Consider the following 24,347-nt stretch of genomic DNA (forward strand, 5'->3'; position numbering starts at 1 on the left):
TCTGCAAGTTTTTTTTTTTTCCTTATGCTTCATAAATTATGGTCTGTAGATTCAGTTCCAATCTACTTATCCAAAAAACTCTTTTCTTCTGTTAATGTAATCTGCACATCACTTAAATTTAAACTTTCATGTTTTTCACTTTGTATTAAAGTGCTGTAGCAGTCTTCTATTATTATTATTTTAGGTAAGGTTTGTTTTTAGACTGTTGTTAGGAAGACAGTAAAACCTCCATTTGCTAAAACTCGATACACTAGATTTTTATCTTGGAATTTGAGTGGTCTTGATTCTACAAGAAGAAAAGCTAATGTTAAAGGTTTTACTTTTTTAAAGGGGCAGGGGAGGGCCCTTTTAGGTTGCCCTAGAACTTTGTTTCTCAAAGTGTGGTTCCCTAATCTGTAGCATCACTGCCACCTGGGAACTAGCAAAGTTGCAAATTCTTGGCTCCAGCTCAGACCCACTAAACCAGAAACTTTGAGGTGGGGCTCAACAATCTGTTTCAACAAGCCTTCCAGGTAACCTGGGCTCCAGGGAAAGTTGGAGAATTGCTGTTCTGGGGGAAAGCCATGCAGTTCCTCTACCTGCCCATGTCTAGGAGTGTGTATCAAACTCTGGGGTTCAGAAGTATCCTGAGATCCTTTCACCCATTCCACAATAACTAGCTATCTGTTGAGTATCTCAGGAAGCAAGGATGAAAAACTCTCATCTCTGCCATTGGGGAGTTCCTGTACAAAAAGAGGTCTTACGACCTTGAGAAATGTTCACTGAACAGTCGTCCCATCCTAGTGAAACCTCTGAACTGTATTATCCTCACTACAAATCCTCATGGGTGGCCATCATGAGGTACCTAGTAAAGTACCTACATACATATATATATATATATATATATATATATATATAGTAAAGTAAACCATGAGGTACCTAGTAAAGACAGGTACTCAAAAACTCAAAAAAGGTTTCCAGTGAAACATGAGTTAATAACATAATTTAATTAATTAACTGGAACTCAGCATTTCCCGAGTGGCAAGTCAATCCCATGACTGTTATATTAGGAAAGTCTGAGGGAAGGAAGCGTGAGAGCCATTTTATTTTTGCTTCACTGACCATTTGAGTGGACTCTCAGCTCACATGCAGAACCGCACCTGGACTCCACTTTCCTCTAATCCAGTAGATTCAACCTTTGTTTACTCCCTTTTTCTGGTGGAATCCACTCACTTATTTGAATTCTAAAAAGTTATATTTTAAAATACCAGCTCTTTGAAAAATAATGATATGTTCAAGATCCCTGGAAACCCATGAATACCTCATTTCTCCTCAAGGGAGGTGGTCATTTGTTGCTCTAGGCATGAAAATAATCACTGGCCCGTGTGCCAGAGGCCAGTGATGGGGGACTACATGATGATCAAACAGAAGCTGGAATAAGTTTTATTTTTACTTGAGTCATTTCTACCTCTTTTTTACTATTTTTTCGTTCATTTTTGTTGGAGTATAGTTGATTTACAATGTTGTGTTAATTTCAGGTGTGCAACCAAGTGATGCAGTTATGCATATACATGCATCTACTCTTTCTTTTTCAGATTCTTTTCCCACATAGGTTATTACAGAATACTGAGTAGAGTTGCCTACCTATACAGTAGGTCCTTATTAGTTATCTATTTTATGCGTAGTGGTGTGTGTGTGTTAATCCCAATCTCCTACATTTGTCTACATCTCTTTTCTGATTAACCCGGGCAGATACTCTAAGAAGGAAGACCACCTTTGGGTGGAAGGCAGCCAGGATTTGCATGGATGGAGCACACATGCTTTTTGTATGTTTTATTGACCCAGTTTTTCTTTAATTTTTATGTTTTTCACTTTTTTTTTTCTTTTTTTGCTATCAAATGATGATTAGTAACTCCATGCCATTGAACGGCTTATTTCCTTGTAGACTTCCCTGATAAAAACAAACTTTTTCCAAGAAGTATGGGAATCTATCTCTGTTTACCTTTGCATGTTTCTTTACATTTATACAGGTGATATGCAAATATCCCCAAACCCTGAGCCTAGAAGACTAATTAGAGCAATTGATGGTAAAGAAAATTAGTCCCTGAAATCCAGACCAGAGGCATCTGAAAGGAGGGGTGAGCAGTGGGGGGTGTCTGGTAACCCCATTCTCAGGAAACGTTGAGCACAGATTGAACAAACATGACGTATTGATCATTACAGAACCTATAATTGGCGACCAAAAGCCCAGTGTGACTTTAATGGCCCTCCCTGAATCGTTGCCATCAGTTATTTATTTAATTTTTTTAGAAAGAAAGCAGCTGTTTTTCCTAAATTCATGCTGCCCTCTAGTGGCCACACTCCCAACCTCACGTAAAAGGTGGAAAAGATGAATGTGGAAATCATGGTAGGGATGACAGAGGTGATAACGGGGTGAAAAAAATTTTTTTTTCCTTTTCTGTCTCCTATCTGAAAGATTTCTGAGTTCTTTAGTCAAAAACTTAATAAATAAAAATGAAGCCATACCACGTGACCACTGTCCATTTTGACTGACAGCCTGGCTGGTGGGCTGTCCATCAGCGAGGAGCGCAGAGGGATCTTCATGAGTCCGAACTCATTTGCATCCCATCTTGGTGTACACTTGGAATGCAGCCCATCTCAGATCCATTAAACCCTACTTAGAATGGGGAGGTGGGGAGAGGGGAACACAGACCAAACTGGCTTTAAGGATTCAAGTTTCCCTGGTGGAAAAGTAGGTATGAATTAGGTTGTGGATCTTTGACATTCTTCTATCCTAAGGGCAGTGTCCTATAATTCAGAGGGATTTGTACTGGAAAGATAGCATTGCTGGGACTTTGGCAGTTCAGTAGTGAGGAATCTGCATTCCCGCTGCAGTGGGGCATGGGTTCGATCTCTGGTCGGGGATCTGAGATCCTACAAGCAGGCAAGAAAGATAGCATTGCAGTTGTATGATGTCCGACCTGGTAGTGTGACCTTGGGGAAGCCCCTTAGAACCTCCTCTTGGTCCTTTACTGAAAATGAAGATCTTTAAATTCTGTCTCAGTGAGAATTCTTCAATACCTTTACAGAAATACTTTCAAAGAAAAATTTCCTATTCTATGTTCGAGCTTACTAGAAAGCACAGCAAAATAATCAAGTATCATAGGAGTGAATGAGTGAATCATTGTTTAGGAAGTCAGAGTGAAAACCGTTTCTGGCTTCATTCTTAACTGGCACACACACAAAAATATATGTAACCTGAAAAGAAAACTCCAAATTTGGGTTGCTAAGAAGATTTAGCAACGGTGGGTTATTGGTTGTTACTTTTTGTTTTTGGTTTGGTTTGAGTCGGTTTTCTGAAGAGGGGATGTTATGGGAGCATGGAAATATTTACTGTGGCATTTGATCTCTGATATTTACATGTTCCTCATTGATTGAAATATAGCATGTATTGAGGTCAGAGCCAAGCATATTACCGATGTTCAAACAAGGGAGCAAGGGAGCCCACACTCAGACCTGGGATACCTTCCCATCCATCTCTGCCTACGCACACGACCCCCAATACAAAATAATTTAAAGAGCATTGACATCTGAGGAAAAGCATGTTGACTGTTTCCCTTCCAGGATTCACATCATGGAAACATGCACTGCCAGATAACTTTTAAATCTGTCAGCTTCGTGTTTCCTCAATGTGGAGAGGACACTGAATGGTCTGGTCAGGTCTGGGAGGGGCTGCAGCATCTGCAACCAGAGCACAGGGCCCGGGGGCTCACAGTGAGACTGCGGATCTGGGTACCAGGGATCCACTCAGAGGTGCCCCTGTCTCTCGGACTTGCCCCCGCTTTCATGTTTCCCACTAACAGGTTATTTGAGGGAGAAACTGGCCCTGCATCTTTTTTAATCCTCTCCTTCCTCCTTCTCTTCTAAAATGACAAGCCTCATTTCAGCTGCCCTGGGAGCCCGAGTGCATTTTCCACAGGCTCTGGCCTGTCACATGTCAACTTGTCTGCCTGCTCACGTGACTGTTCCTGCAGCCTCCTCAGGCTGGCAGGGGGTAGGGGGCGCGGGGGGGGGGGGGGCAGGGCGGGCACCAGCTTCTCAGCCTTGCATTCCTCTCACCTTCAGTAGCGATTTTGCCGAGATACTTTCCCTGCTGACTGGTTTCCTTCCCCAGCTTTTTTCTTCCTTACAAACACACGGGTGAGACTTGACAAGGCCCAGCATTTGTCTAAGGAGGCTATATAATCTGTTCTCTCTCAGGAGAAAGTTTAACCTTCCTTCAGGCCTCACTGGCGCGGGCTGAGCACGGTGGCCAAGTGTCCTTTCCTCAAAGGGAGACGGTGCCCAGCATTTGTGCCAGCTTTCTTTCAGTATACGGATGTATCCAAACCCTTGACGAGGTGACCCCTACTGTGGTTTTTTGGATGGCATTTGGTAAGAAGCAGTGTATTATAACCCCACGATGTAGATCCTCTTGTGCATCCAGAGTACTTACATATGTCCTGTGTACTCTTTGTGCTAAAAATAAATACAAACTGCCATTACTTAATCCAGAATATACTGACAGCAACTAAGCTGCACATAATGCAATTTATTATGGATGAAAAAGTGACCAAAGATTTATATCTTGTCGGCATATTGAAAACTGCACAAATTCATGGAAAGGAATTAGCCTTTGTAGCAATAATGAAAACAAAATCAAATTGAAGTGAACTAAAATGACACACAATAAAATGTGTTGTCTAAACTTCAGCAGAGGACTTAATTCTTCCTGTCACAATTTACATCTGCAAAATTTTACTCAAGGAAATGTAACCTTGTGAAAATCAATGACTTAAAGAGATTTAGAAGGTATAACCAGTAAAATTTGATATTTGCCAAAAGCTGGTGGAGGAATTTCACCGTAATGTAAAAAATTACATGGAAAAGAATTAATCCCCTTTGAAGATAATTTCAATAAAAGAAAAATGAAAATGTTAAAAATAGAATATGGCTTGACTTTGAATTTAAAAATTAAGAAATTAAATTGATGAAATATAGTTTTCTCTGAATAATTAATGTTTTCTGAAAGAAAAAGTACCAGGCTAGTTTGTGTTATATTCATAAGCCTTCAGCCAAAGCACCCTGGGGGTCAAAATGGCAGAATTCAGAGGTCCACCATGGCAAAATATCAGGGTTAGCAGAGCAGGGTGAGAATATCCCTCCTGGGGTTGTTTTATATAATAAAGGAGAAGAGAGTAAAAAAGTGCACTCATTCAAGAGACTAGACAACCTCCCTTGAGCAGCGCTGTTTGAGGCGGTCACTTCAGAACTTAGCAAGGATGGCATGCCCACCAGTCCATGGAGAGGACAGCAGGAGCTCTTATACACCTTTTGGAGTTTAGCAAGTGATGCATCACCATGGCACCCTGTTCCAGCAAAGACGCAGATTATAAGCTGAGACTCTTGCCTGAAATCATGCTCAGCTAGTTTGGGAGGAAGTCTCACTTAGTCTTCTCTCCCTTTCCATGGGTCAGGTGGAGAGCCTTTCCCCGTTTTATTTCCAACCTAAGGCTTCCCAGATGGGTCTGCAAATGAAGGGAAAATATGCTCCCCACGGACAGTAGACTTTGTCCTTCCTGCTTCCCCTAAAACTGCTCCTAAGCAACCCCTTCTCTTAAGACCATTTTAAAATCTCTCTTCTTTTTGTTTTCTTTAAAAATCTCTTCTTTGTTCTTAAGTAGCTTATGCTGAAGGAGGCTGTTGTACTTGGAGCCTGCAGTTCTGCAAGCTCTGCTAAATCCTGTGTGATGTCCACAGTAGAGCTGATAGTCCATCACACAGGCTGACCTCGGAGTATTGCTCCAGCCACTTCTCAAGACCATAAAGCATGGCTGTTTATCCCTTCTAGTTCCCGGTTTACTTAGGACCTGCATTTAACAAAGGCCGAGGAATGCGCTTTCTGGGGAATGTCCTTTCCCCTGTACGATGTTTACAGCTCTTAAGGCTGGATGATAATGTGCCTTCAGTCCACTGAACTCTCTCCAACCAGACGTCCTGATTGCTTTGTTTTTGTGGGAGGAAAGTGTTGAGCATAAAAACAACATCAGTGTTGAGGAATTGAGGCTGTTGCCTTCTGTTTCTTTGCAAATATTTAATCTGTGTATATTTTTAAAACATTTCAGATGCCTGTCATCTTAACGAAGGTTAAAGTATGAGTGTTTAACAACTGAAATTCCTCACTTTATGGATTCTGTTTAAATTGTGTACAGATAATTTGAATGGTATTAAATTTATCTATTCAAATATTTATTGAACACCTCCTTAGTACCAAGTACTGTTTGAAGCACTGGGTATTAGAAATTGAGGAGGAGGGATTATTGTAGAGGCGACATGTTCACACTATGTATAATGTCACACAGAACCTTCCATGATGAACCAGAAAGACTCTGCAAATATTCTTTCCATCTCTGGGCCCACCCACGTCTTCACAATATCATCATCACTCTTTAGAGGCCACAAACAGTCTGGTTCCTTGCTTTACCCGTACAGATGGGAGAACAGGAGTTGAATGAGGAGTCCTCTGTCCCTTGCTTATTTTGTAACAGTAATTATAAGGTGCTAGTGATCACAAACAGATTACAATCTGTTTGTCATTACACAGTTACACTTACATACATTTGTGATAATAGCATTTAAAGCAATGACTACCCAAACTAACGTTATTAGTGATAATAAAATCTATATTTTCTCCATGTTACAAAGATGAATTTATTGGTCCAGCTGGTATTCCATCATCAGATGAGTTTTGGTATGAGGAAAGTATTATTCTTTCACAGCTAAAATATAAATGGTAGACCATTTACTCTGATATTTAGTCTTCAGTTCTGTTGACCATAGAGTTAGGAGACTCGAGCTATGTCAAAGCTAGGGAGACATGAGCTAATTAGTGGTGAGCATGTCCCAGCTCTGGGTATGAAATGCAGGTTGCAAGAAAGTGAGTGGAAATTCTTTCCTTGGGTGTTTGGAGGTCCAGCAGAGCTCCCTTTTATGTATTATGGGAAAATGGGCTGGATGGGTTTCAAGAGCTGACTTGGTCCAAATCAAATTTTGATTAACTAACCGTTGGCTCTGTCTCCTACATCAGGCAGTGTGGTACCTGGCATCCTTATCTTCATAAGGGAAACATTCAGAAATGCTGAATCATCTATTTCACAAGCAAGGTGGAACTCTGGGATATCTGGCCCCTTGCCTTCATCTTACAAGTGGGAAAACCAGCCCAGTGAGGGAACATATGTGGGTATGTGTCCTCAGCTGTTAGGGGCCAAACTGGCTTTAAATACAGGTCTTTCCCCACCTCCCCTTACTAAATAGATGGTAAGACAAGGCCATATGGGATGTCAGCAAGTCCTGGGGTGTTTGCTGGCCTCTGCAAGGGTATCCAAAGCTGTCCTTTCCAGGACACTTAGAGTTTTCCTCAGTCCTATCTGACCATGGCCACACTGGTGCAGCCAAGAAAAGATGCTGAATCCCAACCCCCAGGCAGCCCCAAGGTCATAACCTAACCTGCATAATTAGAACACCCATCCCAGTGTGGGGGTGGGGGACATTTTAAAGATAAAGGACCTCTTTAAAATAGATTTCCCCTGACATATTGTTTCCAGAGCTAAAGTTTTAAGAGCTTACAGTGATGGCAGAGCTGGCTACTTAAGAAAAATCAGATTGTCCCATTTGGTAGGAGAAGATTCCCAAGGGGACAGGGCACTGTCAGGGCTCCCCAAAAGAAACCCCCGTGCAGACTACACGTCAGCCTGATTCGCAGTGAGCCTGCTTCACTTATTATGGGCAAAGCCAGATATTTTAATTAAAAACACTGCATACACCATTAAATGTGTTGTTCCCCATCTAGTCCCAAGACATTTAGAGTTTGAAGAGATACAAACAAGTGAATGCATTGCAGATGTACACAGAGACCACCGCCTGCCGAGTCACCACCAGCGGGTTCCCGAATTCCAACCTCGGAGCGCCTCCCCATCAAAGCGTTCTTTCCAAGCAAACTGTTTCCTCCACAGTTTTCACAGTTTATGGCAGTTGCCATTGATGGAAAAGGAAGGCTGGGGGAGAACAAGAGAGAGGAAAACACACCGTCACCGTGTCCCTTCATTTATGAACAGATCCTATTAGGTCACAAATAACCTTCATGACAAATGAAGTCTTAGGGCTGGCTTCCCGCCCCCCGCTCCATGTTAATGCTATTTACTTATTTATTTATTAAGCATGAAAGTCCTCTTTGGGGGCAGGGTTATCCATTCCCAGCTGTGAGCTCAGGTCAGCGGAGGCTACCACTTGGTCAATTTAAGCAGTCGTTGGCGGTTCAAGTTCAGAAATCTCATCTGACTTTAACTGTCGCTAGCCGCACCACCTTTCTCCCCAGGGGAGCAGCAGCAGCTGGATTTCATTGTCGGGCTGCCAGGCTGTCCCTGCGCCTTCCTGGAGGAGCCCGCAGACTGAAGGCCTTCCTTTCCAGATTTTATTCAAGGTGACAGCTCCTCGCACCTTGGCGCTCTGACCACCTCAAGTAGCCAGGATATCAGGGGGTATGAGTGTGGTCCTCCTGCAGAGTCCAAATTTAGATTGACTGAGGTCATCCTCGGGCCTCATGACCCCAGTGCTCTAATGGAACAGGGCTGCTAGGAACTTGGCCGTGGTAGCAAGTTTCGTAATGATGTCTGGGGAGAAACGCTGTGCAGGAGCAGGCGAAGAAGACCCCAAGTGCTGGAGAGTGATGTCAGCTTTTGTTAGAGCAGCAGACAGTGTTAGAATATCCTTGGCATAATATGGCTCTGGTATCTCTGTCAGCATCTCTGTTTTCTGTCACTGCACACAATCCTGGGCCTGTCTCGAGCCCTGACAGTGTCTTTTCAGATCAGGTTATGCCAGCCCGGAGACTGGCTCTGCTCCCCACCACACAGCCCCTTTGTTTGAAGTCGGCCCTCTTGTCATTAATGCACTTGATGTCTATTTAAATCTGAGGGTGAGCGCGGTATCTGTTTTCCCGTCAAGAGATCATTGACAATATTAATACCTCATGTCCTTGCCTCATTTTCCAAGCTCTGACACTTTGCCACAGTCTCCTGCATTCATCAAACAGCCCTTTCTCACTGGGGTGTCTATAAACATTCTCACTTTCAGGCCCACAGGAACAGGGCAGGCCTTAAAAAGGACTTTTATCAGTGCCGACCAGAACAGAAGGGCAGGGTTGCACATGCCTCAGAACACATCCCCTCCCTCCACATTACAGCCCACGTTCAGGAATATCCAGCCTGTTTCTAGAAGGGCAATTGCTATCCAGGTTCTCTATAGGCAAGGTCTGCAGTTGAAGTTTGCCATGGAGAGAGTGCAGAGAGAAGAAATTCAATCCCCAATGTGCTGGAGAGTTTCCTGCAGTAAATGCACCCACTGATGGTGTGTGTGTGTGTGTGTGTGTGTGTGTGTGTGTGTGTTCACGTGTATATGTGTGTGTCTGTATCTGCCTTTCGTTCCTTCACTCAAGAGAAAGACTATGTTCTTTATAACATCTGACAGCCCTATTCATTTCTTTTTATAAAAATTCTTGCTGTCCTGGTGCTGTAGAGAGAAATTAACATCCTGTAGCCTCATCCTTCCACATTCTTGAGGATTCCTTGGAATCAGTTATGTTTAAGGAAGCCCCTTGTGGATTTTCAAAGACTTTTGAGACACTCCCAACCCAGGCCTGTAGTGGGTGCTGTTCCAGGACTGCAGCCTCAAGAGCTATATGCCCACAGACCTGTCCTGGCTCTGATGACCATGTTAGCACAATTCCAAGTGTTGTGTAATTCAGCACACTAAAGGGAACAGCTCAGTGTCAACAGCCGAAAGAATAATTTAGGCCCCAAGAAGGGTCTCAGGGAGGTTTCATCCAACCTCAGTGTTTCCAGGGACCAGACCAATACTGGAAAGCAGAACTTGGGGCCTGGGGGCCAAGGAGAAAGAAAGCATGGCCAAGGTGAAGAGTGGTCCACAGTGGGCTTTCTCAGGGGACCCTGGCAGGAAACAGAGGTGATGACAGCCAGCCCAAGGCCCATTCTGAGGCCATGAAATGATGTCATCCTCTCTCGATTGCAAACTTGCAGAGATTCTGTGACCCCAGCAGTCTCCATGTTATCCCAAGTCATCCAAACCAAGGAACATCTGCCTTGTCTTTAAAAGTTTCTAAGTCATTTTTAATCCATGTTGAAGAATACGGTCTATAGTTCTGTAGTGGAGAAATATCTCCTGTACAGTGACCCAAGTATTCACCACGTAGGACTTCTGATGTGAAGAACCTGCTTGATTTTCAAGTGCTAATTTATCCATGATGAATAGTAGATGGCGATTGTTAGTTTTACACTATCAAAATAATAGGGAAAAACATGTATATAGGTAACTGTTTTTACAGACAGATTTGTATTTCATGAATTTATGTGTTATGGACACATTTTTTTTTTCTGGTTATGCACATTTCAGAGACTCAAGTACTATTAGTAATAAGATAACTCCATGAAACTGAGTTTTAATTTAGTTTTTCTAAAATTAGAAGGAAAGAAACCAAAGGTGGCAAAAATCAAATTGTCGTTATGAATACTTTCACACAAAAAACTTGTGTTTTCTTAATAATCCTTCAAAGCTTTCAAAAGAACTATGGCAAGTGATTTCTTATGGGTATTTAGGATAAACGATGAGTTGATTGAAAGGTTTGACCTTATTCTAGGGGCATCATTTAAAGTCCTCTTATAATCGCTGTGAAAGACAGAAAAGCTGTATATGGAGCCAGAAAATTATTTAAAATAAAACTGAAGATGAAAATCAAGTGCATTCCAACCTGAGAGTATAGTTCAGGACCCCTGTAAGAAGAAACCATTTACTGGCAGAGACACTGTTACTTTCCATGGGGCGTTTGCGAACGCCATCCTTCCTTAATCATCCATTATGTACTTGATGTCTGCTGCGATTTGGAAGGTTCTGCCTGGATATTAACAAAATTGATTCATGATAAAGGATTTGAAATTCCACATTCTGGAAGGATTGTTTTATATCTTTTGTTTGGGCTGAGCCCATCTTTTAATTCTTAATTTTCCATTTTTAGAAAGTCTACTAAAGGAACTTGGAGAGAGAATGAGGGTTTTGCTTTGTTTTGAGAAGTAATTGGCCAAACTAGAAAATTCTTTAAAATGTGAGCGACAAATCATTCAGGAAAAATATTCTTCCTAGGAGCCTGTGCTCTGCTGACATTTCATTTGAATGTCAACTCTGAGGACGAGGAAGTAGGGTCCTTCCCTTTGGGGGCTTAATCCGTTTGCCACCGCCCATGGGCTTTGTGATTATATTTGTGCCATGCAGCACCAGTGTTTTCTTGCTATAATACTTGTGCCGCCAGGAATAATTGTGTATCTTTTAATTTGCAGGTGTCCTGGGGAAGTGTCGCTATGTTTACTACGGGAAAAACTCAGAGGGCAACAGGTTCATCCGTGACGACCAGCTCTGAAAGGCAAGTTCTCTGTGCCTTAGCCAGTGACATGAGAGTTAGAAAAAAAAAGCAAAAATAAAGGAAAAGCTAAATGAAAAGATAATGGCCTACAACCCTTCTCTGTAGGAAAGCTATGACTTCAGCTTTTGGTACCTTCTGCTGACTTGGCCAGGCCTGTCAGGATCATCCTTCTGCCTTAGACTGAGTGGTCACAGAGAGATTGACATGATTGCCCTTAAGCAGGTCTCATCCACTAGGGTGACAGACAGTGGTGGCGAAGCACCAGGGCTGACAGGATGAACACCATGATAGATTGCCTGGCCCCTCCACTGCTCACAGGGGAGCAGAGGTCACACCTGGGGCCTCCCTGAGCATGCTCAGTGGTTGTCGTCAAGTGCGAGAGACTGTGTCTTCAGCTTGCCTATTGAGCAGAGATCCTTCTGATACCATTGTGCTGTGGGTTAATTTTTAGTGACAGAGTCAGTTTAGAGGAAGCCTCCTTTCTGTTATTTCCCTTAAATCTTAATCTTTGGTATTCTGCATAGTCCCCTCCCACCCCATCCTCATCATCCTTTAGCATATTTATCACGGGCAATTCATTTCAGTTTGCAGTTTTTTGGAGAACAGAAGAGGTGAGTTCTTAGCCATGTTGTATTTTTATGATGAGCTTTGTGCTCTTACAATTTGTTGTTTGGAGTAAATTGCTGTCACTAAACCTTGACTTCGAAAGCATGGATTTTACCATGTTTTGTTCATTTCTAAATCCTCTTCTTCCCCTGAATACTAGGCAGTGTCAGGCATCTTTCCCAACACTGGGTTCTATCCGGGGACTCTTATTTATTTATTTTTAACCACATACCCTCCCAGCTACGTCTATGGCCATATGTGTATTTGGAGCTGGCTTACTCCTTTGGGTGCTATATAAAGGTAGTGAAGTGATAAAAGATAGAGCAATAGGTCAGGAAGTTAAAAAGGAAAGTGGAGACTGTAGAAAACACTCACGAGACCAAACAGTTTAATAAAAGGCACAAACCCTTTGAATTTAATTTCTCAGAATCTCTCAGAAATGAAATCCCACAGCTTGTGAGATGGTCTTTGTATATCTTTGTTTATATTCCAGTCCTAATGTTACAAGGAAAATGAGCATGATCATGCTGGTTGGATGGCTCTAATTCCATGTAATATACTGGTACACCAGTAAAGGATGTTTGAAAGGCTATTTGCTCTTGACACAGTAGCATTTATGTTTATTTTGATTTAGACCAAGTGTTCATTGTCCAGGGTCTCCCAGTATTCGGTTAGTTTAAGGACAACAAAACATAAATAAGACTTATTCCTAGTTATGGATACCAAAAGACTAGAGAGCTGCTATGGTAAAAGTCTTTAAGTCTCAGAACCCCTGAGACACCCAAGAAGAGCCCGCTTTCTCTGTTCAAGTCCATTTCCATGGCCTCTGGCCTACTGAGTGAACACAGTCCCTGAATGACTTGCGCTGGGGTTGGCAGGAGTCCCTCTTGTAGATTACACACAACATTCGGTAATCAGTTATTGAGACAAATTTAGATCAAAATCCTTAGGGCCATTAATAATTAGAGAATATTAAATGTTTGGCTTTATCTTTCAAATCCATTAATAACCAGCGTCAAGTATCTTTACTCTTTTTGAAACAGCATTGAAATAATGCTTTAAGTGAGCTGTATTCAGCCCCACCCTGGTTCTTTGTTTAAAAGCACCAGCACGTGTTTCGTCCATGGCATATTACGGGCAGCCGGAGTCCTGTGCAAGGGCAGCTAGACTAGTCCAATGTCACATCCAATCTTGTGGCACATATATCCTTGTCTTTATAAAAGGCTTTAACCCTGCCTCAAACAATAAAAAAGCACTTGTGAACTGACCACAGAATTTTTCCATCTTTATTTTTCTTACTTGTTTACTTTTCTTAATGTCAGAACCATTTGTATCATGCGCAGGAATGTCTCCCTCAATGCGAGCTTTGGAGGCAAAAAATATTTTTGGAGCGAGTTATGGACCACATTGTTTCCCTCTCTTTGGGTTGTTTATTTTCTTCCAAAATGGTGTAATAACTTTCATTGAGATTAGCTTTAATTATAATTTACGTAAAGGCCTTAAAACAGTATATTCATCTTAATGATAGAATTATAGTGAGTTCTGTTTCTCTTAAAGAGGGATAATGATAACGAATTAGTGTTGGGTTGTTTACAGTTCCACTGTTTGTTAAGGAAGATTTGCTGTGCTTGAGCGAGATTTTGGTCTGAATTGGCAGAGAGGAGAGCGATGCAGCATGCTTAGCTTAAATCCCTAGGAATTTCCCAAACCTTGTTTTTCAAAGTAGAGAATTAGAAGGTAATAAATTTAGTCCAAGCTCAGACATACTTTATACCCCCTTTCGCCGCTTGGTCTTTCTACTTTTGACCCTGTTCCACTGAGTTTCTTCTTCGGGATTGTGGAGCCGGGTAGCCCTGTGTCCTTCCAGAACACCCATCTGACTGGAGAGTCCCTGCAGTAAAGGCCATCCTGGAGTCCTCTGTCGCCTCAGCAAAGGCAGGGCGGACTGTCTCTTTCCTAAGTAATGTAATTTTATAGAACAATGTGTTCCTTGGGGAATAATGTTTTTGATTGCGGGGAATCCTATTAAAAGTACAACTATTACAATCATTTGCTTTTACTTTTACCAGCCTTGCTCATAAACCCTCCATCTGTTCATTGCTTTAAATAGAGGAACATTATAAGAGATTATCACTCGATCAAGCTGCACGTCTGAATGCTGTGCATTTTCACATATTCATGTGTGCTGAGGAATACAAGAAAGCAAGCCACAGATTCGGGATAAAAGGATTTTCATTTTCTGTTTGTTTTTTGTTTTGTGTGTGTGTGTGTGTGTTTTCCAGCAGAGATGTATCTTGCACATTTTCAAGGGAAAATGTCTTTCTTGTTGCTTCTAAGAAGTAACCTGGCTGTCTTTCTTGTCTTTGTTAATATGCAGATCAAAAGCAATCCACAGGGCTCTTTACATCAAAACAATGAGTGTTTGGTAGTTGTTCGTCATAAGAGCAGCCTAAGTCAGATGTGCATTGCTGTCTAATGCCCAGGGTGGACAACACAGAGTCCACTGAGACCCCTCTCTGCTGCCCATACAGCACAGCTGATCCAATGTGACATTCACCATCTGCTTTTCCTAATTCTCTTTCCAAGAAGCAGCCTTTGCTGCAGAAGGCTGTGAGTATGACTTGACTCTGGCCTCTATAACTTGTCTAAATACCATGCTGTAAACTACCATGGCTAAGACCTAGAAAGGGGAAGAACACTGGAGGGGCCCGAGACATGCTGGTTACTTGTTTGTGTGACGGACCATCAGCCTTTGATGAAGCAGTGTGTTATTTCTAGTACATCAGCAAATACTTAGAGGATCTGAAGAACATCCAAAGACAGTCACCTCTCTGAAATGATTATCTTGCTACAAATTTACCTGAAAATTTCTAGCAGTTGTAGTTCTCCTTTGGGTAATTATAATCCTGAATGTTAAGTTGCCACTTTATGAGTGAAGTAGGTAGTGTTATTTGTACATATTAATGTGTTAGCACATGCTGTTTTTTTCTAGAGTAGCATGGAATGTGGTAGTCTAGGACAAGGGAGTTTTCCTAAGAAAGAAGAGAAGATTCTAAGTTTGGAATATGTCTAGGGATGAGTGGCTAAAGTAAGAATGATGTAAGTGGTAATACATGGGATCATGCCAAAGGAGAGCTTGAAGCAGAGCCTGGTGCAGAATTAACGTGTGAACTCTTAGTGGATACGGATATAGGGTGCTGAGGGAATAAGGAAAAGAAAGGGAAAAGACAGTTGATGCCAATTAGAAAATTTGCTGATGTTCAGCACTAAAGTGGTGTTGAGCAGTTTTTTCTCATCAAAATGTAATCATCTTTGATCTGAGACATTTATATATGTTGGATCAGTTCAGTTCAGTTCAGTTGCTCAGTCGTGTCTGACTCTTTGCTACCCCATGAACCGCAGCACGCCAGGCCTCCCTGTCCATCACCAACTCCCAGAGTTCACCCAAACTCATGTCCATTGAGTTGGTGATGCCATCCAACCATCTCATCCTCAGTCGTCCCCTTTTCCTCCTGCCCTCAATCTTTCCCAGCATCAAGGTCTTTTCAGATGAGTCAGCTCTTTGCATCAGGTGGCCAAAGTATTGGAGTTTCAGCTTCAACATCAGTCCTTCCAATGAACAACCAGGACTGATATCCTTTAGGATGGACTGGTTGGATCTCCTTGCAGTCCCAGGGACTCTCAAAAGTCTTCTCCAACACTGCAGTTCAAAAGCATCAATTCTTTGGCCTTCAGCTTTCTTTATAGTCCAACTCTCACATCCATACATGACTACTGGGAAAACGTTGGATACTAATCCTTTATTGGTTATATCATTTGTAAATACATTCTTCCATTCAGTGTATTGTCTTTTCATTCTGTCAATGGTTTCCTCTGCTGTGCAAAAGCTTTTAAGTTTCATTAGGCCCTATTTGTTTATTTTTGCTTTTGTTTCCTCCACTTTAGGAGACAGATTCAAAAAATATTTCTCTGATTTATGTCAAAGAATGTTCTGCCCAGGTTTTCCTCTAGGAGATTTATAGTATCTGGTCTTAGATTTTGAGTTTACTTTTGTGTATGGTATTAAAGAATGTTCTAATATAATTCTTTTCCATGCAGTTGTCTAGTTTTCTCAGCACTATTTATTAAACAGACTGTCTTTTCTCCATTGTGTGTTCTTGCCTCCTTTGCTGTAAATTAGTTGACCATAAATGCATGGGTTTATTTCTGGGCTGTCTATTTTGTTCCATTGATCTGTGTCTGTTTTTATGCCAGTACCATACTATTTTGATTCCTGTAGCCTTGTAGTATAGTCTGAAATCAGAGAGCATGATTCCTTCAGCTCCATTCTTCTTTCTCAAGGTTGTTTTGGCTATTTGAGATGTTTTGTGTTTCCATACAAATTTTAAAATTGTTCTAATTTTGTAAAAAAAAAAATTCATTTGGGATTTTGATAGGGATTGCATTAAATATGTAAATTGCCTTGGTAGTATGGTCATTTTAACAGTATTAATTCTTCTAGTTCATGAACGCAGCATATCTTTCCATCTGTTTGCATCATCTTCAATTTCTTTCATCAGTGTCTTAATATTTTTCCATACATAGGTCTATTACCTCTTTAGGTAGATTTATTCCTAGATATTTTATTCTTTAGATACAATTGTAAATGGGGTTGTTTCCTTAATTTCTCTTTCTGATGATTAATTCTTAGTGTGTAGAAATGCAACAGATTTCTATACATTAACTTTGTATCCTGCAACGTTACTGAATTCATTAATGAGCTCTAGTAGTTTTCTGGTGGTGGCATGTTCAGGGTTTTCTATCTATAGTATGATGTCATCTATGAACAATTGTAGTTTTACTTCCTCCTTTCCAACTTGGGTTCCTCTTCTTTCTTTTTAGTACTTTGATTTTTAATATTTCTGCTACTTCCCTGGTGACTCAGATGGTAAAGTATCTTCCTGCAATGCAGGAGACCCAGGTTCGATCCCTGGGTTGGGCAGATCCCCTGGAGAAGAAAATGGCAACCCACTCCAGTATTGTTGCCTGGAAAATTCTCTGACAGGAGCCTGGCATGGGGTTGTAGTCCATGGGGTTGCAAAGAGTCAGACACGACAGCAGCTAACACAACAAAATACACTATTTAACTCAGTCTTTCATTAAAAAAAAAAAAAATGTACTCTAACTTTTACCCTATATTTAAAGTTTCTCAGGCTATCTATTATAGCATAATTGTTAGAAAAAAATTGTCCTGGGCTTGCAATAACTTATTTAAAACAATAACAACATTTCTAAAATATTTTAACTAATTAATTGGCTTATCAAAAAGAGTTGTCAAAAGTCATCATAAATAGCCTGTAAAGTGTGTATGTGTGAGAGAGAGAGAAAGAGAGAAAGAGACTTTAGAATCTGTGTAGAGAACTCCTATACTAACATTGTAAACAGCTTTCTAACTTGCCTGTGAGCTCCACCATAAGTCAGCTTTTACTCACATTACAGTGCTACATAGAAAAATGTATCTGTATCATACCTAATTAATTAATATCTACTTTGTGCCTTCTTTCTTTTCTTACAAAACAGTTACCTACTTTCTGTGACTTGCTTAGGCTGTGGTGTCACAGAATCGTGATGTTTTTGGTTTTCCCCCATCTATAACCTTTGAGACCTAATTTGAACTAGCAAGATCGTTGTTTAAAGTATAAAGTATAGAGCAGTTTTGTTTCAATTAGGTGATACCATTTTTGCTAAGTGAAAAATAGTACATGAGTTATTTCAGAAAGTTAATAGATAAAACTAAGTTTCACCAATAGACTATCCATATTTACCTGTTTACAAACTTTCATTCCCAACTTCCATATTTGCCTATTTGTATATAAATACAGTCTTCCAAAAAACTCCATTATCTGCAGAGCCATAGTATATAATCCACTTTCTGTAGCCACATTAACTTTCTCTATGTTGCTCAAACATAATAAATGTAGGAGCATGCCTCCAAATGAAATACTCTCCTCTCCCTCCTTTAAAACTTTACTTGATATACCCAACTGAGAATGATACATTGTCAAAGAATTGCTACCCTGTGAAAGGTTTGCACTTAAATAGTCCATGCATTCTTGAAGTTTAAAGAGGTTAGGATGGTGGTGGAGGTTACTACCATGAGAGTCAGTGTAGATATCTTCACAAATCAGGCTTAAGTGCTGCCTAACAAATTAAATGTAACTGAAAAAAAAATTAGAATCTTGACACCAATTTATTAGCCAGGCTTATAGGTTTACACTACAAATATTTTATGTGTCATATAGGATATTGACTTATCATATATTAAAATGGATTTTGCAACCCCGTTTCAGCAGTTTGGTTAGTGGACCACTTAGTGGGCAATATTATATTCCTGGGTTCTTTCATACATGTTTTATTCATACACATGTGCATAAACACATATGCATATTATAAACATATAGATGTTTTTCCTAGAATTATTTTATGATATAACATTTAATCAAGCACAACACCTATTTTATTAAAGTACCATAGTCAAGAAACTAGGCACACATATGGAGGACATTTGTGAGTGAAAACTGGGCTTAATTATTGAATTTAAAAACCCTAACATTTGCATGTACTTATTTCCTCCCACCCCTACTGGATCACTGATTTCTCTAGAAATATTTTCTGAGTTATTCCATAGTTCAGGTTGCCCTCTCTGGTTTTGAAACTGACTTCAAAACCTATGCTTATCCCTGTGGCAGATTCGTGTTGATATATGGCAGAACCAATACTATATTGTAAAGTTAAAAAACAAAATAAAATATTAAAAAATAAAAAATAAAACCTATGCTAATCCATATCCAAAAGGACACACTTGGGGATGCACTCACTCCAAAGATGTTTGTTGGGCACCTTCAAAATCCTAGAGATTAGAAATATAAAAGTAGTAAGAGTTTGGCTTGCTTCTGGATAACTTTTATCTGGAGGAGACTGATATCAGTTCAGTTCAGTCACTCAGTTGTGTCCAACTCTTTGTGACCCCATGGACTGCAGCACACCAGGCCTCCCTGTCCATCACCAACTCCTGGAGACTGATATACATATAAATAATCATTATATGCTCTGATGGGCACAAAGTTAAAGATTGCACCAAAGAACTACATGAATTAAGGCCCAGAAATGACAGTGAGAAATTAATTCCAAATGTAACCATATTCCAACCACGTCTACAGTTAACATCTTGATCCCAACTGCTGTCATTTCTTACCTGGATCATTCATCCCGACTCCACTGCTCACCAGTCTCCTAATTCCACTCTTGCCTTTCTACAATCTATTCTTAACAGAAAGTCAGTGCAATCCTTTAAAAAATGTGAAATCATAATCTGTATCTCCCCTACCCGTGGTTTCCCATCTCATTTAGAGTAAGAGCCACAGTCCTTACAAGACCCTATATGGCCTGGTATGATCTGTTCTAGAGAAATCAATGTCCCAATAGCTTTGAGAATGAAGTAGAAATAAATGCAAATATCATTCCCTGTCACTCCCCATGCATTCTCTTTACTCCAACCATGCTGGCCAGTACTGGACTTCGTACTTGCCATTCAGGTCTTTGCTCAAATGTCACCTCCTTAGAGAGGCCTTCTGAGACCACTCTATCTGAAGTAGCATTCCCGCCCCCATCTCACTCCACTTACCCTGCTTAGTTTTCCTCTGCTGCACTTGTCACCACTTGACATATTATATATTTATGGAAGCGGGTATTTTTCGTCCAAACAAAGGGAAGGACTTGTTTTGTTCTGGGCTAAAAGATACCTTGCATAATTGTTTTATGAATGAATGAAAGAATGCTTCCAATTCACAGAAGTCTGTTAGGCTGTGTTTACAGACATATTGTTACAAATTAAACAGGATGAGTCTCTTTCATCAAAGAGATTTTCACTTGAAAAATCCACCCTCCCCTTTCTTTATCCTGGATGAAGCAAACAAACTACTTCATTCTGTTTTAGAACAATGTAGATTGTGGAAACATGAAAAATGGGCAGTGGAAATGGGTTAACAAGCAAACGGGAAGGGAAGGTTCTTGTCAGGAAGCAGAGTGACAAGATGATGTGCAACTTGACCTTGGATGGATTTGAGAAGGTCTGCGTTATAGCGGCTTCTCTAGTTACACCTCAAGCAACCAGCAGGCTGTATGAATTTGGTTGTGGACACTGGCTGTCTCTATCAGAGGCTGTATACCTGGAGATAGAAAAACTTGTCATTCACTCAGCTAAAATTTTCAAACAGAATCTAATCTTTATTCTCAGTGTATAATTCTTATTATTTTTTTTTTGTTGTTATTCAGTCCCTAAGTCATGTCTGACTCTTTGCAACCCCATGGACTGCATGCAGCATGCCAGGCTTCCCTGTCCTTCACTCTCTCCCAGAGTTTGTTCAAACTCATGTCCATTGATTCAGTTCTGATATATACTCACATATGTATATATATATATGTGTGTGTGTATATATATATATATATATATGTTCTTAAATATACTTATGCTGCTACAGCTAAGTTGCTTTAGTCATGTCCGACTCTGTGCGACCCCAGAGATGGCAGCCCACCAGGCTCCCCTGTCCCTGGGATTCTCCAGGCGAGAACACTGGAGTGGGTTGCCATTGCCTTCTCCAATGCATGAAAGTGAAAAGTGAAAGTGAAGTTGTGTCCGACTCTTAGCGACCCCATGGACTGCAGCTTACCAGGCTCCTCCATCCATGGGATTTGCCACGCAAGAGTACTGGAATGGGTTGCCATTGTGTATATATATATATGTTATATATACTTATATAATTCCTACATATTATATATACATATGTATATTCTTAGTATATAGTTCTTATATATGAAATGAGATTTAAAGATAAATTCAAAGGGAGAGTAATATTATTTATAAAACAAACTCTTGTCAGACATAATTAAATTATTATTTATCCACCATGAATAGAACTAACTTACTTTAACTTTGTAGCTTTGTATCACAATCTTCTCAAAACTTCAGATAGCTGACTGTAAATTAATGAGGTATTTTTCCTGTCAGGATTGAAGTTTAGAATTTTATGAATCTAATTCAGTTCAGTTCAGTTCAGTTCAGTTTAGTCCCTCAGTCATGTCTGACTCTTTGCAACCCCATGAATCACAGCACGCCAGGCCTCCCTGTCCATCACCAACTCCCGGAGTTCACTCAGACTCATGTCCATCGAGTCAGTGATGCCATCCAGCCATCTCATCCTCTGTCGTCCCCTTCTCCTCCTGCCCCCAATCCCTCCCAGCATCAGAGTCTTTTCCAATGAGTCAACTCTTCGCATGAGGTGGCCAAAGTACTGGAGTTTCAGCTTTAGCATCAATCCTTCCAAAGAAATCCCAGGACTGATCTCCTTCAGAATGGACTGGTTGGATCTCCTTGCAGTTCAAGGGACTCTCAAGAGTCTTCTCCAACACCACAGTTCAAAAGCATCAATTCTTTGGCGCTCAGCCTTCTTCACAGTCCAACCCTCACATCCATACATGACCACAGGAAAAACCATAGCCTTGACTAGACAAACCTTTGTTGGCAAGGTAATGTCTCTGCTTTTCAATATGCTATCTAGGTTGGTCATAACTTTCCTTCCAAGGAGTAAGCATCTTTTAATTTCATGGCTGCAGTCACCATCTGCAGTGATTTTGGAGCCCCCCAAAAATAAAGTCTGACACTGTTTCCACTGTTTCCCCATCTATTTCCCGTGAAGTGATGGGACCAGATGCCATGATCTTCGTTTTCTGAATGTTGAGCTTTAAGCCAACTTTTTCACTCTAATTAGGTAATGATAATTATCACTTATGAAAATACTATAAAAACATTTTATAGCTATCAATTAATTTAATCATGCAACAACTCCATCAGGTCAGTGCTCTCATCCCCATTTTAAAAATAAGGAAAGTAAGGCCCTGAAAGGCTCAGTCACGAGACTGGGTCACACACAGGTGAAAGTGATAGTCGCTCAGTCATAGCCCACTCTTTGCGACCCCATGGACTACATGTAGCCTACTAGGCTCCTTTATCCTTGGAATTCTCCAGGCAAGAATACTTGGAGTGGGTAGCCATTCCCTTCTTGCCTAGAGAATTCCATGGACAGAGGAGTCTGGCAGGCTACAGTCCATGGGGTCACAAAGAGTCAGACACAACTGAGTTACTAACAGTTTCACATATAGGTAGTAGCTGTGAATTCCGTGATGTTAATTCAAGCCCTCTAGGCCCAAAGTCCATGCTCTTCTTCACTGCAATATCTCAGTGGAAGACATTCTCTTACTTTGTAAAATTCACATTTTTCTGATGATGGAGATGCTGCTCAAAACATGTTTGAAAGTCCTCTTTTGGAACAAATCTTAAAAGTCTCTTACAAATCATTCATAAAATGAGGCTTAGGGTGAGCAAAAAGAAACAAAAAAATTAGCATTCCATAACTCTGTGACCCAATTCATTCCCTGAAATAAGTTTTTAAAAAGTACACTATAAATAAACCCAAGATACCTTCAAATGAAAAACATTTTCTATGATTTAAGATTTTTTTGAAGCCCTTCTATGAACACTTAGCATAGTGACTTTAAAGAATTAATTGCCTGGAAAGCTCACATCCTGGTTTCTACTTTCAGTCAGGAAATCATTAGTTATGTTGAAAATCTGGGAAAATTCCATCTTAGTGGATGGTTATGAATGGTGCCCCAGAACCTAGAGGCCAGCTTCTCCTTCTGTTCTGCTCCCTGCTTTGCTCCTTTGTCTGGCTTTCACTTCCCTGCCAGGTAGGGGAGGAAATGAAACTGTCCAAAGGCAGCTGAAGTGGATCACCACTGAAGGTAAAGGGGACTACAGCGTTTCTTCAGACGTGAAATTTAGTGACTTTGTGAGATACGATGCATATGAAAGTGCTTTGCAAAATACAGTGATACCTAAGTATAAATAACTATATGGTAAACTTAAAAACTCTGAAGGCATTTTCAAAAAGGAAGTCTTGGAAATGTTTTAGGTGATCGATTTCATTCCTGGAGTCAGAGCAGTCTCTCAAGTTGGATACTTTGAAACAGACCAAAGCACAATATCTGCATCATTCCTAGAGTGGGGACTCTAAAGTTGGTCACCTTTTTATAGCTGAGTCTGGTATACTCAGTTATCTACTGCTTGTTAGCTAGACCAATGTGTTTTTCTAGGTAATCACTCAGAAATCTGTCTTTCCCCTCTTGCTTCCAACATATTTCATCTGTTGTTATCTCTCTGACCCCTAGACTCCTTGTATGTCTGACATCAATGCCACTTCTAATTTTGATCGTTCATTCTCCTTTAGTTTTACTAATTTCCCAGACATTCCTTCTGGCTTGAGTCATCTACCTTGGGCTTTGACACTTCTACCCAGACCTTTACTTTCTTTAAACCTTTGATGTCCCCAGTTACCTTGGGTAAGAAATTTCATTTTAGACTCCTGTAATCCCAACCCTGACTAGGTCATACCCCTTGGGGAAGATCGGAGGGAATTTGGACATCACTTATTTGATGTATATTTAAAAATCCTTAATCTTGTCAACACTCAATACTGGCTTACTTTACAACTAAAAATCCTAAACTGTGGCTTGAAGCTAGCCTCATTATTTCAGGCTAAGTTTTATCTCTGATGGTTTCTCTTATCTTTACATTTCCCCCATTTAGCTATTAAAGCAATTCCCAGTGGTTTTTAGTTCTCTCTAAAATTGTTTTCCTCTTCTACGCTGTTTGGCAGAAACTGGGAAAGACTATGGCCTTTTGTTCATCAGTGCCTGTATTTGCTTCTAATTATAAAGCGCTATTTCTCACCACCTAAGGAGGACTGAGAACTTGTGCTTGTATATATGTATGCACATACATGTGTATTTATATACTTAATCTCTTCTTTTTATACAAATAGTTTCACATGCAATGTCCTGCACTTTCTTTTTTTTTTTCACCTAACATCCCTAAAGAACAAAATGGGTGATAGTCAGTTTTATGTGACAACTCGACGGGCCGAAAGTGCCCATGTTAAATGCTATTTCTGGATGTCTCTTTGAGGGTGTTTCTGGATAAGATTAGCGTTTGAGTTGGTGGACTCTGAAAGTAGATTTCCCTTCCCAATGTGGGTGGGCATACTCCGATCTATTGAGAACCTAAATAACACAAAAGGCAGAAGGAGGAATTTGCCTCTTTTATTTCTGCCTCACTACTTAAGCTGGACATCACATCTTA

General features: G+C 40.5%; 1 protein-coding gene across 1 annotated transcript in view; it reads left to right on the forward strand.

The window, feature by feature from the left end:
- LRMDA (leucine rich melanocyte differentiation associated) overlaps positions 1–24,347 on the forward strand; it is a 1,201,191-nt gene that overhangs the window by 1,149,607 nt on the left and 27,237 nt on the right. Inside the window, exon 7 of the mRNA XM_070782009.1 lies at positions 11,424–11,506. Coding sequence (XP_070638110.1) covers positions 11,424–11,503 — 80 coding nt within the window. The 3' untranslated portion in view covers positions 11,504–11,506. The remainder of the gene's footprint in view (positions 1–11,423; positions 11,507–24,347) is intronic.

The sequence above is a fragment of the Bos indicus genome, chromosome 28, assembly GCF_029378745.1.
Source record: "Bos indicus isolate NIAB-ARS_2022 breed Sahiwal x Tharparkar chromosome 28, NIAB-ARS_B.indTharparkar_mat_pri_1.0, whole genome shotgun sequence".
Classification (NCBI taxonomy): Eukaryota; Metazoa; Chordata; class Mammalia; order Artiodactyla; family Bovidae; genus Bos; species Bos indicus.